This window comes from Crocodylus siamensis, chromosome 5 (assembly GCF_052110815.1).
Source record: "Crocodylus siamensis isolate JL-2025a chromosome 5, ASM5211081v1, whole genome shotgun sequence".
Lineage (NCBI taxonomy): Eukaryota > Metazoa > Chordata > Crocodylia > Crocodylidae > Crocodylus > Crocodylus siamensis.
The window spans coordinates 80,684,474-80,697,406 of NC_143399.1; the positions used below are offsets into that span (position 1 = coordinate 80,684,474).

Below are 12,933 nucleotides of genomic sequence, written 5' to 3' on the forward strand. Positions count from 1 at the left end.
CACACTAATTCCCTGGGTTCTCCTTTCTCCCTTTCTTGAAGATAGGCACCACATTGGTCCTCTTCCAATCCTCTGGGACCTTTCCCAGGTGCTGCAAGTCTTCAAATAGCTTTGCTATAGGTCGTGTGATGATGTCAGCCCGCAATCTTGGGTGTAGTTCATTCAGTCCTGCTGACTTGTAGATATTCAGCCTCTCTAGGTGTTCCTCCACAAGAACTTTGCCAACTATGGGAGGGTGATCATTCTGTATCCTGGTCAAGCAGGCTAGAGGTTGGACTAGATGACCTCCTGAGGTCCCTTACAACCTAAATGTTCTATTATTCTATAATATTTATAATAAACTACTAGGAGGTTTATGCTAGCAACCACTATGTCCAGTACAAGTATTTAATAAGTCATGCTAGACCCATGTGTTAATTACTTGTGTGGGACCCAAACAGTGCTATTAAATGCAAGTAGCATTGACATAAGAATAATCTTGTGTACAAGTAAAAAGTCAATTTTTATAAAATGGTTTATCACAAGTACAGTGGATCTCTTTTCCATTCATGATATTGCCCTTCCATGTACTATTGTGTGTCAAGTTCAAGATCTCAGTACTTACTCTTGTAGTGCTCACTACTCTGGGCTTAGAATATCTGTACAGAAGCCTAAATCTTCAGGTCTAGAACAGTGGAAGATAATTAGAAATGCAAACAAAAGAAAGAAAGCCACATTGAAATGAAGAGTGTTGCCAAATGCAAAATGCATTTTTTCAAACTTCCTCTCCATGATGGAAACATACAGTTCAGCATATGTTTAAATTCATCCTTCAATTTTCCCCATGGGAGGGGGGAGCAGGGATAGGAGAAGAGAGACACGAAGAGAGAGGAGAGGATATCGACACCATCATATCACTTAAAATACTTTTGGAATTCGTGCAAATTATGGTGACAACTGCAGCGAAAGAACCAGAAAAGAACAGAATTGTGTGATACCCATCACCAAATCCCCAAAAATTTTGTACTGCAAGGTGTGCACTGGAATTATCATTATTTTTCATTCAGCAAAATTTAGCATTTTTAAGAGCAACTGGGACATTATCTTAGATGCTTCACATTATAAGAACATGATAATGATGTTTGTCTAATGGTATATGGTAGGGTCCCATTGGGTGGTGTACTCTCTGCTATACACAGATTAAAAAGACAGTACCCTCTGCAAAGAGTTTGCCATCTATATAGGAAGAGGAGGAGGTAAAGTGATGCAGAGATGTATACTGACAAGCAGGAAAAGTAATCAAATATGTTTTTGTGTCTATGCCAGATGAAAAGTTTAATCAAAATTCCATGAGGTGGTCAGAGAAATCCAGTTATATTTCATTTTATTTGGATTTGAAGGATGGAAACAATCTTCCACCTGCCTATTACCAGTAACTGCCACTTATTCATACTTCTATGAATTTATACATTTATTCATGCTTTTGAACTTTGTGATGACCTGAAATAGTGAAGAGGGACTATAAATTATGTAGGGTATTTCCTGAGTTACTGGGGACTTTCCTAGATGTCATATTTTTGCTAATGAATTACAATGTATAAAATACCAGGCTTTAAGTGCTATCTCGTCTGCATTGCCAGAACATTCCTGGTTCAGAGCCAATACTTCTCAACATGGATTTCAATCCAAATTGGTTCCACAGAAATATAAACAAGAAAACGAGGGGATGAGTGCAGTTAATAAAGTAAAATCAATCTACAACTCAGTAGCCACATCTACACATACGCTTAACTGCAAGGTAGATTAATTAGTTGTGGACTAAAGCATCGCTGTCCACATATGACACTATTAGTCTGCAGCAAGCTAATTAACGCTGCCATAAGATAATACTGTCAGGGACAGTACTAGTTTACGTTGGGGTAGTTAACTGTGATTAAATGTATGTGTAGACGCTGCACTTGGGAGTAGTTTACTCCAGCTCTCACTCCTCTGGAGTTTATTGCATCAAATTAATTGCATGTGTAGATGCAGCCAGTGATAGTATATCTCCTAAACCCACTTCCTTCCCAAGAAAGTCAAATCATAGTCATAAACCAGAATAAGTGGAAGAAAATTAGATTAAATTAATCTAATTTCTCTGAGCCAGGAAGGTATGGAATGACAAAGACATTTCATCATCTCCCCTGTAATTGCATGACAAAAAGGGGCATTGGCTTGTTTAAAAAAATATAAATAAATAAAAACAAATCGGTCCTATTGGCTCCTCTTACTTGTTATCGCACACATTTTGCCTCCTACTTCCAAACTCCAAACATTTAATGCAAAATAATCTCAGTCTAGAATTCTAAGATACTTAAATTAGTCCAGGAACTATAGATAAACCAGCTCCCTATGGATGTCCTTGTAGCTTTAAGAACAACCACCCATGGACAAAAGGGCCTCTCAGGCCATACCCAATAAATATATGCTGATGCACAAGATGCACAGAAATGGAAAGCTGGGGACATCAGAGATGGTCCTGACTGCCATGACACTTCAGTGCTCAACCTTCTCATTTTGCTTAGCCCTTCAATGTGTCCAGCAACTTCAGGAAGGTTCACAAAACTAGAGTTGCAAATAAGCAGAAGGTTCCCAGACTACCTGTGTTTGAACACTTACATAGAGCGGCATGTAGAAACCAACATCTAATGTAGATCTGGATACATGAGCCACTGATGCCAGCACCTGGCAACCCATCATACAGAGCATAATTCAGAAGCTCCCCTCCCCACCTTATTTCATTCACATCTGTAGGAAGCAGCAATGCAGGGCACATTCCAATTCAAATTCTACATAAATAAATAAACTTTATCAGTATCAAGAGACAGCCCTGTCATAGAGAAGAAGCTCTTTTAACAGGACATTTAATAAGATTAATAGTGAAAAACAACAGAAGTAAAATAAGGAGCTTCTTTTCCCACTGCAATATTTTACCAAAGTTTTATAATTATTCTGTATAGTCTCAGCACTGTTGAAGGGTTTACTTAATGAACACATTTATTTAGCTTAATCCTATAAATTCTCCCACTGTTTATAATCTTGAAGCTGCTATGATGGGTCACTGACCATTTGACTCTCATGCGTAAGAATAAATGAATAAATCATAATGAATCATCAATCAGAATTCCTAACAGTACGTTTCACCTATAAAATGTAAAATGAATAAATATAATTGTCCCCATTTTAACAAAGGGGAAGATGAGAAATAACATGAAATGACTTGCCCAACCTAACACAGCAGGTCAGTAGCAGAGCCAAGAGTAAAGCCTGGATCTTCTGATTCCTGCTCTCATATACAATGCACAACACCACACTGGGTGCATCTACATGAGATGTTAATGGTGCTAACGCGCAGCAGAATTAGTTTACTGCACATTAGCATCACTTAAAGTGTGTGCCGGTGCTAATGTGCAGTAGCACCAATTACAGTGCATTAATGAATGTGTAGATGGGTCCACTGTTTCCCCAGTGAGCCCTTTAAAAACTACAGGATTCAGTATGATTCAGCTCTGGGGCCACTTCCACAGAGCTAGGACTCCTACTCTTCCCTCATCCTCACCTGCCCACCCTCACACCTACGCCTACCCCCACTCCCACAAGTCATTACTTTGGCAACACTCTCTGTAAAGCTGGTAGAAGTCTTGCCTAAATCAGGACAAAGCAATAACTCCAGGGTTTGACTCTACAATTGGCAACATCTGCCCAGGCAGGCACAGTACTGGAAGTGTGATGGGCAGACCTGATCACCCCCACTTGCCATGCGAAAGTTCTCCAAATTGAAGAGTGTGGCTGGGTGCAACTCCTGCCTGTTGGCTCTTTCAACATGCTCTCCCATCATTTATACCAGAACTGTCAAGTACACTTACCAGTTCATAGTTGATTGGTGGAAAGCAGGGGGTCACCACCTGAAATAAAGAGAATAAAGCCAAGAAATAAAACACTTAGAAGACCTGGCCTCATGAGGTTATCAATACACAACTGAATACTCAGGAAGCTGAAGTATTCAAGACCAGATCCAAAATGAGGAATGTTACTAATAAATTTTTTTATACAAGACTTAACACAGCCAAAGGCAGATAAAATGATTTAGATTTCGCTTGTCTCCAAAGGAAGGAAGTCTAAGTTTCAATCTGCCATGCTATTCAGAACCAGAAGCTTGATACAGATTTATAGATATACAACCCAGTTTATACTTAAAACATTTCTGATAAGAACTCCACTATCTACATACTTTCCATAAAACTTGTTTGATATTTCAAATGCCAAAATGGGTGGAAAACCAGGAAAAACATCACAAGGTCAGGTCAGATATATGATTACTCCAGGGGAAACTAATTTTAGCCTCTCTGTATGGCTGCACAAGGCTGTTTCTTTTCTTTTTGTCATACAGCTTTCATCTGAGTAAGGCACAGTGATTCTGCCTGTCATTTGATTTTCTGATTTCAACCTACAGCTTGGGTAAATAGAGGATGGAATTGATGGCATCTGATAAGACAGTTTAGGCTTCTTTAGAGCTCGGTTTCATCTGTCACTGGTCACAATAAAAGAAACAAGACACTAAACTGAATAGTGCACGTGTTAAGATGCAGGATGTTAACTTCCTACGTATCAGTTTCACAGCCACTCCTAATGTTGTCAGATGCTAACAAACCTGGAGAGTCAAGAGTAAAACAGGTGAGCTCTAGACATAGAAGAGTTTGCATTGTTTCCTGAAATACTAGTTCACACAGATTGTGCTGCATTAATACTGGGTCTGTAACTTTGTAATATTACTCCCAGCTCCCATGGGAAAAAGATTTAGCCATGGGTTGATGCCCTATCCATTTTCACAGAAAGTAGGCAAGTAATTCGGCTCCATTATAAGGCAGATTTTGGCTCAGCACAGCACTCATTGGTTTGTTACCATCCCTGCTTGCACCATTAGGTAGGTATTCAAGACTAATGGTGTTAACTCGTTACCAAAAAAATCAGTGACATTATTTGTACAGTGCTAGGCTCCACATTCAATACATGATCATAACAAGATAGTTTGGGCAGGGAAAGGGACAACAGAATAGTGAGAAGCAAAAATGTTTTACAACCGTGCAACAAAACTCCCTCTCTCAAAATTTAGCTTACTTTGCAGAGCATGAAAGTACACAGCCATCCCACACTGTTACAGCTCGCCTGCCAGAAAGCATTGTGGCCAGAAAGAACATTGCTTCCAGTGATAACTTGTATCATCATCTTCACTGAAAACCAGAGGGGCATTGATACATCAGTCCAATATTGGATTGGCACCGATATAAAGAAAATTGATTGTATTGGATTTCAGCCTGTGCCAATAATTTGGGCAATAAATGTTTGTGCATGTGCACAGCCACAGCACAGCATGTAGGCAGAAAGGAGCACAGCCCAGAAGATTAGAGATCTGTGTGCAGCTGGTAAGCCTGGTGTGGTGGAAGGGAGTGGGGCAACAGCAGCGCTGGGAGGGGGGGGGCTACAGCAAAATTCCTCATAACTCCCCTCCCAGCACTGCCGCTGCCCACCTTGAGCGAAATACAGCCCAACCCCCACCAGGAACAGCCCAGCACAGACCCAGACCCAGCTCGCAGCCCACCTGGCCAGGCCCCACACAGATCCGGGGGCACACGTCCCTGTCCCCCGCCATGTCCTCCTGGGGTACACACAGCCGTGGTAGCTACCCCCCACCCTGCACCCCCTGGATGAGCCATGGCTCTGTCCTGCACCCTGACCTGCCCCAGCTGGGCAGCGCCTGTCCCAGCCACACTCCCTCGCTCACTGAAGGGACCTTGAACTGCCCCCCACGCCCCTTCCACCACAGTAGACATGCCAGCTGCATGCAGCTGTATCAGAAATCGGTTCAGTATCAGCCAATATGTCTCCTTAAAAAATCAGCTATTGGTATCAGGCCCCAAAATCTCTATTGGTGCAACCCTACCAATAACCTGTTTCAGCCTCATTTTGAGATTACACAGGAAATAGAGATGCGTATCAACAGATGGTGACACCAGTAGAAGAAAAGATGATAAAGAACAGACACCAAATGTTTCAGTACATATCCATAAAGCTTGGATGCAAAATGTGGGAAACAGAGTTCAGGTACTGTGAAGTAAATTGCACCCCATGTGGCAGGGGGGCCATGCAGTATGACCCAGTGGCCCATGCAGCATGCAGTCCCCAGAGACTCAGAAGTTGGACAGTCCTGCCCTAGACCATGGCTGTTCAACGTCTGAGCAGCCAGGGGGTGCACACCACCCCCAGGCTAGGGAAGGATGTGAGTAGGAAGCAGAAGTTGGAGGAGGGAGGGGGAGTTCAGTGCCACTAGAGGTAGCAGCAGGACAGCTGTACCCACACTGAGAGCATCTGGGACCTTCCAGGTGGATACCCCTGTATTAGCCAATAAAGAGGGAGGGCAGAAATTAACCTGGCCCAGCAAGCAAGCTCTTTGCCTGGGAAGGTGGGTGCAAAGGCTAACAAGTGGTAAGCAGGGCAGGTATGAGAGTGGTAAAGATACTGGAGAGCCATGCAGAGAGCCAACCAAGAAAGCAAGGGCTGCAGGGCCACCTACGGAACAGGCTGTTATGGCAGATATAACATCTGGAAGCAGCCCTGTGCAGATGTTGAGGGAAGCAGAAGCAGCGAGTGGAGCTTGCAGAGGGGAAGAGTGCCAGCTGCTAGGTCAGGCTTTAAGAAGAGCAGGAGCCCAAAGAAGCTATTGCAGACCATGTGCCCTAGCACTGGAGACTCATCTAAGAAGTGCCCTCTAATTGGGTGCTGGACCTGAGAAAAGGCTGTCATCCTCATAAAGAACAATGATATAGAACAGGACTTGAGGGGTTAACATGCAACTCCTGGACTCTCCCCCCAGCTGCTACTCCCCACACTGGCAACAGCCAGGATCTCCACGCTCCACTCCCCTCCCTCCTCTGGCTTCTGCTTCTGTTTCCTGCCTTTGTTCCTGCATGAGCAGGAAGGGAATAATATGGCAGGGAATAATATGTGGGGAGGGGGCCAGGGCAATACCCATGCAGCATGCATCCCAGGGGTCTGCATCCCACACAGCATGTGTCCCCTATCACCACCTAGACACTGGATATACAGCTAAACACTGGAGGGGCCTTGAATGTCTGGATGTAACTGGAGCCTCCTCCTGCAAAAAGTGATGTAGAAAGGGTCTCTGGAGCTCCCAGGGGAGGGACGAGGGGAGACTACCTAGGACTCCCTGCTGGGACACACCATAGCTCACCTCCTTAGGTAACCTGCATGTTAGCTCTTTGCCTTTAGGCCTGAAGAGCCCTAACGCCCAGGAGAGCCCAGTAAGAACAGGTTACGATGTACCTTGAAGTATGATATAAGCATCCAGGCTGAGAGTACCTCTCTTTCTCCTGCCAACGCCAGTAAAATAGGCCAGTGCTATAAAAGTTTATCTCCAAGTTTACTCATCAGGACCAGTGTATTTAGCACCTGTCTCAAGCAATAGTCCCAGTGGCAGGAGGTCTAACATGCCACAAAACTAAGTAGACATCCTGGTTACATACGTTTAAAAAAAATGAGGCACAGTCAACATAATACTGTAAGCAGCAAGAGCAAAGAGGAACATCAAGTCCTGTGCATACTGGATGGCAATGACGGGCAGAAAGCAGCAAAACTGACCATACCCAAATGCCAATTCAAGCCTCAATTCTCGTAAACTTTCATCAAGGCATACTGTAAGACATAGAGTGTGCCTGGATAACTGGGTCCTTTCCTGAAAAAGGTCTACTAAAATTCCCCCTCCCTTTCTAGCTACCAAAAACAAGGATAGTTATAACCCCCTCATGCAACTCCTCCAGGCTGAGAAACTGCAGCCTGAGCATGTTTTTGCTGCTGATTTCATCATCACCACCCCTTGCAGACTCAATTTTCTCTGTTCAACTCAGCATGCCTATAGAATAGGTGGAAAACGTTAAGAAGACTGTCACGATTATGATTCCAATGGTTGAGTGTAAAGACAGAGTCCATTTCCCTGACCTCCTGCCTGACACAGGGGTGTATAACATTATGTAATATCTTTAGCAAGATCACCCAACACACTCCATAGAAGTCAAAAGGCTTAAGATCACTACTCATAAGAGCCACAGCTGTGCCTGAGTAAAGTGACAAGGCGCATTAAAAGATAGTTCCTGCAGATGCTTGCAACTGTCCCACTGCCTGCCAACTGTGATGTAGAAAATGCACTCCATGATAGTTCTCTCTACACATCTAGAAATGGGCTGTGCCTTGGGCTCAGCCATCAGCCACAAAGTGACACACGAGCTGCAAAGAGGTGAACAGGTTAACCATGTTTACAAAGAGAATACATTTTTCCTCCAAAAGCTACCTGTGCATTATTGGGAAAGGGTGGGGGTAGGGAGAGTATAGTGAGATGAGGGGGCATCAGGGAACCGGGGAAGACAGGCTTCAGTTGATGTGGTTGATGAAGGAAGGGAACAAAGATGAGTCAGGGTCTTGGTAGCTTTGTCAAACTGTACCAACTTATCCCTTCACTTTTCAGTGCAGATACACCTAGCCCAGTGCAAGCAGCTAATTTTGAGTGGCTGCTCCCAGCTCCTAAGACGCATGGCACTGGCATGTGCTTTAACTCTGTATTTTGGTCTTCAGAGGTCTGGAGTTTTGCAGAATGTGGAGTTACAGAGGGGTTGAGGTACCACCAGGTCACCTCAGCTCTGTGTAAAAAGTTTCATGCTAGTGAATAAAAAGTGAGTCTCCTTGGTGCCCAGGGAAAGTCTTCCAAACAGCAGCAGGGGAGTGAAAAACCCTTTTTTTTTTGAAATAGGAAAATAGAATTATTAATCGCAAGAGAACACAGATACAAGCATCAGACATGCAGCTAGTTTTAACCAACACATTTAAGATGTCCTATATTTTTTCAAGCTGGTGATATTAATTTCTCTGATTAAATTCATCAGTTCTCCAACCACTTCAAGCCCAGAAGAGCAACTGGGAAAGCTTTCACAATGACTACTGTAACAGATAAGGAATATGGCCTAGAGCTCAACAGTGGGTCACTGACCTTGAGCTCAGGAGACCTAGGTTCTCTTATCAACTCTGGCACTGGATAGTCTCTAGTGATTCACTTCTCTGGTCTATGCCTCAGTTTCCCTGGAAGTAAAATGGGGATAATGATAAACAGTTTCCTTCTAAAGCTCTGTGAGATGTATGGATGGATGACAGGTACTATCTAATGTCTTTTATTATTAGTGCCCAAATTGTGTGGTAATTTCATATTTCATTGTCCCTTGGTAAATAACTTCAAACAGGAGCCAAGTCAGTCTCGAGGCCACTGCGACCGCTGGAGCACCTTGGATGCTCTAACAGCTTTGCAACATTGGGGATTCTTCGGGCAGTGACCTGGTGGCGCCCATCTCCTCCCCACTGGCTCACAGGAAGCTCATCTGCCTTTTGACAAGTCTTATTTTTCGTTCTGCTGAGTGTCCACGTACGCTCCTCACCCAGGCCAGCCCAGGCTGGGGTGCTGGTTTAGTTGCCAACAATCCAACCACAGAACAGGTTGTACTTATTTACATGGTACCAAATAGCAGACCAAGAGAGTCCTGGCCTAACAGGTTAGAATCATAGGTTCATACAGGAGAGCGAATTTAAAATGAGAAATGAATGTAAAATATTACATTTCTTTCTTGATATATTTACAAGGATAACATTGGCTTTAAAACTTGTATCTGTGACTTATAAGCAGATTCGTTTCTGCAGAAGAACATAAACTGTAATGTACTTGCCAAAGTCGGATGATTTAGTTTTCTCTGAAGTACAGTGTTAAAAAGCAAAGTTTGATGGTTACTTTAATCCAATCTAACATTACTGTAGAGCTGGAAAAGGCAAAATAAAGGCCACATTTAACAGATCTAAAGTTTACATTCTCTAATGTAGGCTGACACAAAGCGTAATCCCTAAAAGGATTTTCCTGTCCACTTCAGAAAGTACATCTACCGTTTCAGACTGCATGGAAGCATGCATTTGCAAATTAGTCACCCACTTTCAATATTGTATTCAAAAGTATCTAGTATTCATAAAATGTAATATTATGATAAATAAGAAATTATATAAATTGTAACTATTTTAATGGATAGAAGAGTAATCTAGCTTGATATTTAGAGATTTTCATTTATTAGCATGCAAAACCCTAGGTCAACTTTTGAATAATATGCACCTATTTGGTAACGAAAAAAATATGCACATGCACACACTTATACATGTATTTGGAAAATATACAAATAACATGCAATTATTTGTGTACAAACTACCTGCTTTTAGTATGCACAAAACAACTTATAGGCACAGTTCCCTATCTAGCGGTGTTTTCCTGAGTCAAGGATTTACTTGGGAAAGCCAAAACCACAATGACACTATTTTTAGAACCGATTAATTAAATAAAGAATTCTGATTCCAGTAATTCTTTGCCTTGCCAGAAAAACTGTGGGTAACTTGTCTTTATATCACTGTCATACATTATTTAACTAGTAATCAGTCTCACAAACATTAATTTAAATGAATAATGTGTCATTTGTTGGCTTTCTAACGCATCCATGCTAAGGGAATGAAGTACGTTATTTCCTGTTTTAACAGCTATACAACAGTGCCCCCCTCTGTTGTAGTAAGGGGTTAACTGTGTGGACATCCAATGCTCATACTCCATCCTTACCTTCCCAACTGTAGATTGCTTTCATGTTATTTTTATTTGTGGCAGCGCCTCTGTACAATTAGTCTGGCATTCTGAGACAAGCAGCTCTCTACACAGGGAGAGTCAGGAAGCCCACGAGCAAGGTTTCAAGCTTCCAAAGGATGAAGGATAGATGTCATTTTGCTCCCCTTGCACAACTACCACTTCTATTTATTTTAGGTGTATTGCATCATTCATATGGAACAATAGCTAATATGCAAAGAAACTGCTAATTTGCACTGAAAAGTATAGATCTGGCTTTCACAGGGCGCTTTTCATGCACAACAGAGAAAAATCTTGTTTAAGTGAAAATACATGTCCTGCTAAGTACACTCCAATATATTAGTAACTGATTAAAAAGTTTAATAGAACAAGAAATAGTACAGTAAAGAGGCCATGGATATCTTGCAGTGCTTACAAAACTACAGTTAATCAAAGGACAATTAATGGGATTTCATGAAAACCTTTTTATTGATTAACTGCTCTGGTTACACATTAACTTTTTTTTGCTCAACGACTCTTTCTGATGCACAACCCCAGAAGAAAACTCTCTGATAAAATGCAAGAAAGATTACTGCATTCATTATAGTATCCACAAGTAACTCTATGCTCCACAGAAATTCTGTTATTTGTGAACTAGCTATTTTCAAAATGAAAAATGGTTCTTTTTGTTACAAAGCAACAAAAAAACACTTTCTAGAACATGTGTCCTGATGTCACTATCGCCAGCTTCTGATCCAGAAATCTATTTTTCTCATAATGATTTTTCCCCAAGTAACTCAGGATTCTGACTTGAGTTTATCACAAAGCAGTGAAGGATCACTATTAGCATTCATGCTGGGCAGCAGAATACCTCTGAGGGCACCTAAATACATATTAACTTTTCTTCCTTAAGCAAAACAGTGTTTACCACACCAAATGGTCACTCTACTGCAATTTTTGTTGTTGCTAAACACAGAGAAAATTCTATTCAGCATAATACAATTTTTAATTATTAAATAATATTTTGAAAAATGAAACAACTCAACCAATAAAGACATTTCAGGCATCTCAAAAAAGGTTGCGGGGATATCATGTGCAACAGCAGAACTGTAGTAAAATCAGAATGAGAGGTAATTTATTAGTCACTTCCTCTGAAAATTCTCCCCAGCAGATTATGACAGTGAGTCCACTGAGGTCAGCTTTACCTACCAAGCTAGTGTACACCCATTTTAAACACAGCAAATTCTGAAGGGAATAAAAAAAAATATGTTGTGCATTTTACTTAAGAAACATTGGGCTGAAACAGACATAGCAGTCCTAGGGTCATAGCAGTGACTGTAAAAACTAGGAAGTTTTATTTATCTTCTCATTTTACAACGCTATTGAACAGCAATTAGAAGCCAAGAAACATGAGACTGGCCTCCTAATAAATGTACTCAAATGAGAAGCTCAGATAAAAACTCTTCAGTTTCAAAATGCGATCTGCCTGTCATGTTTTGTGGCCTTATTAAGAGTGTCTCTGCTTCAGCATTTTACATCTCAAAGTAAAGATAATACTTGTCCACATTAGAGAGCTGTTATGGGAATTAGTTAATGTTTGCACAGTTCTTTGAAAAGAGGAAGACACTACTACAAACACACAACAGACACATGCATTGGAAGACGCTTTTTTGCTTTATTTGAGTTAATGAAGCATCTTAAAAGAAGCGTTACATTCCTTCAGAAGAAATGTATACTTCAACATTTTAGATAGGCACAAATCCCTTGCAAAAAATGCCAAAAAACAATGGATGAGAGTTGTTGAATATGAAATCAACAAAGCTGCTGGTAAAGAAACCTTTACAAATGGCCTGGAGTGCAGTTAACCCAAGACATAAAAATGTATTGTTTACATCTCTCTGCCACCTGGAAACTTGGCTTTCTTCCACACTGTGTTGTTTGATTTGGCAAGGTCAAAGACTTGACCTACATTGAGAAACCCCAAAAGGAAAACAGCAAACCTGTCAGCTAGCACAAGAAAAAAGAAAAAGTTTTTGTCTATATAAATCAAAGTCCTCTTACAAGTCTCCCAAAGAGCACGCAGAAGGGGAGACATTTGGTACATAGTTCCATGTGGCTCATTTGAAAAGCACAAAAAAGAAAGGTTTTTCATAGCTCCCATGAGTGAGGGGTGCTTCTGGGCTAGGGTCAGACATTCAAAAAGCCTGAGCCTC

The 12,933-nt window shown here is 41.6% G+C and overlaps 1 protein-coding gene across 16 annotated transcripts in view; it reads right to left on the reverse strand.

Annotated features, from left to right (window-relative positions):
• TNS3 (tensin 3) overlaps nucleotides 1-12,933 on the reverse strand; it is a 505,358-nt gene that overhangs the window by 231,609 nt on the left and 260,816 nt on the right. For 14 of the 16 annotated variants that reach the window (XM_090049504.1, XM_090049500.1, XM_090049503.1 and 11 more), the window contains one exon: nucleotides 3,885-3,923. The exons of the other annotated variants lie outside the window; for them this stretch is intronic. In XM_090049504.1, the coding sequence (XP_089905630.1) occupies nucleotides 3,885-3,923 (39 nt within the window). The remainder of the gene's footprint in view (nucleotides 1-3,884; nucleotides 3,924-12,933) is intronic. 16 annotated transcript variants of the gene reach the window in all.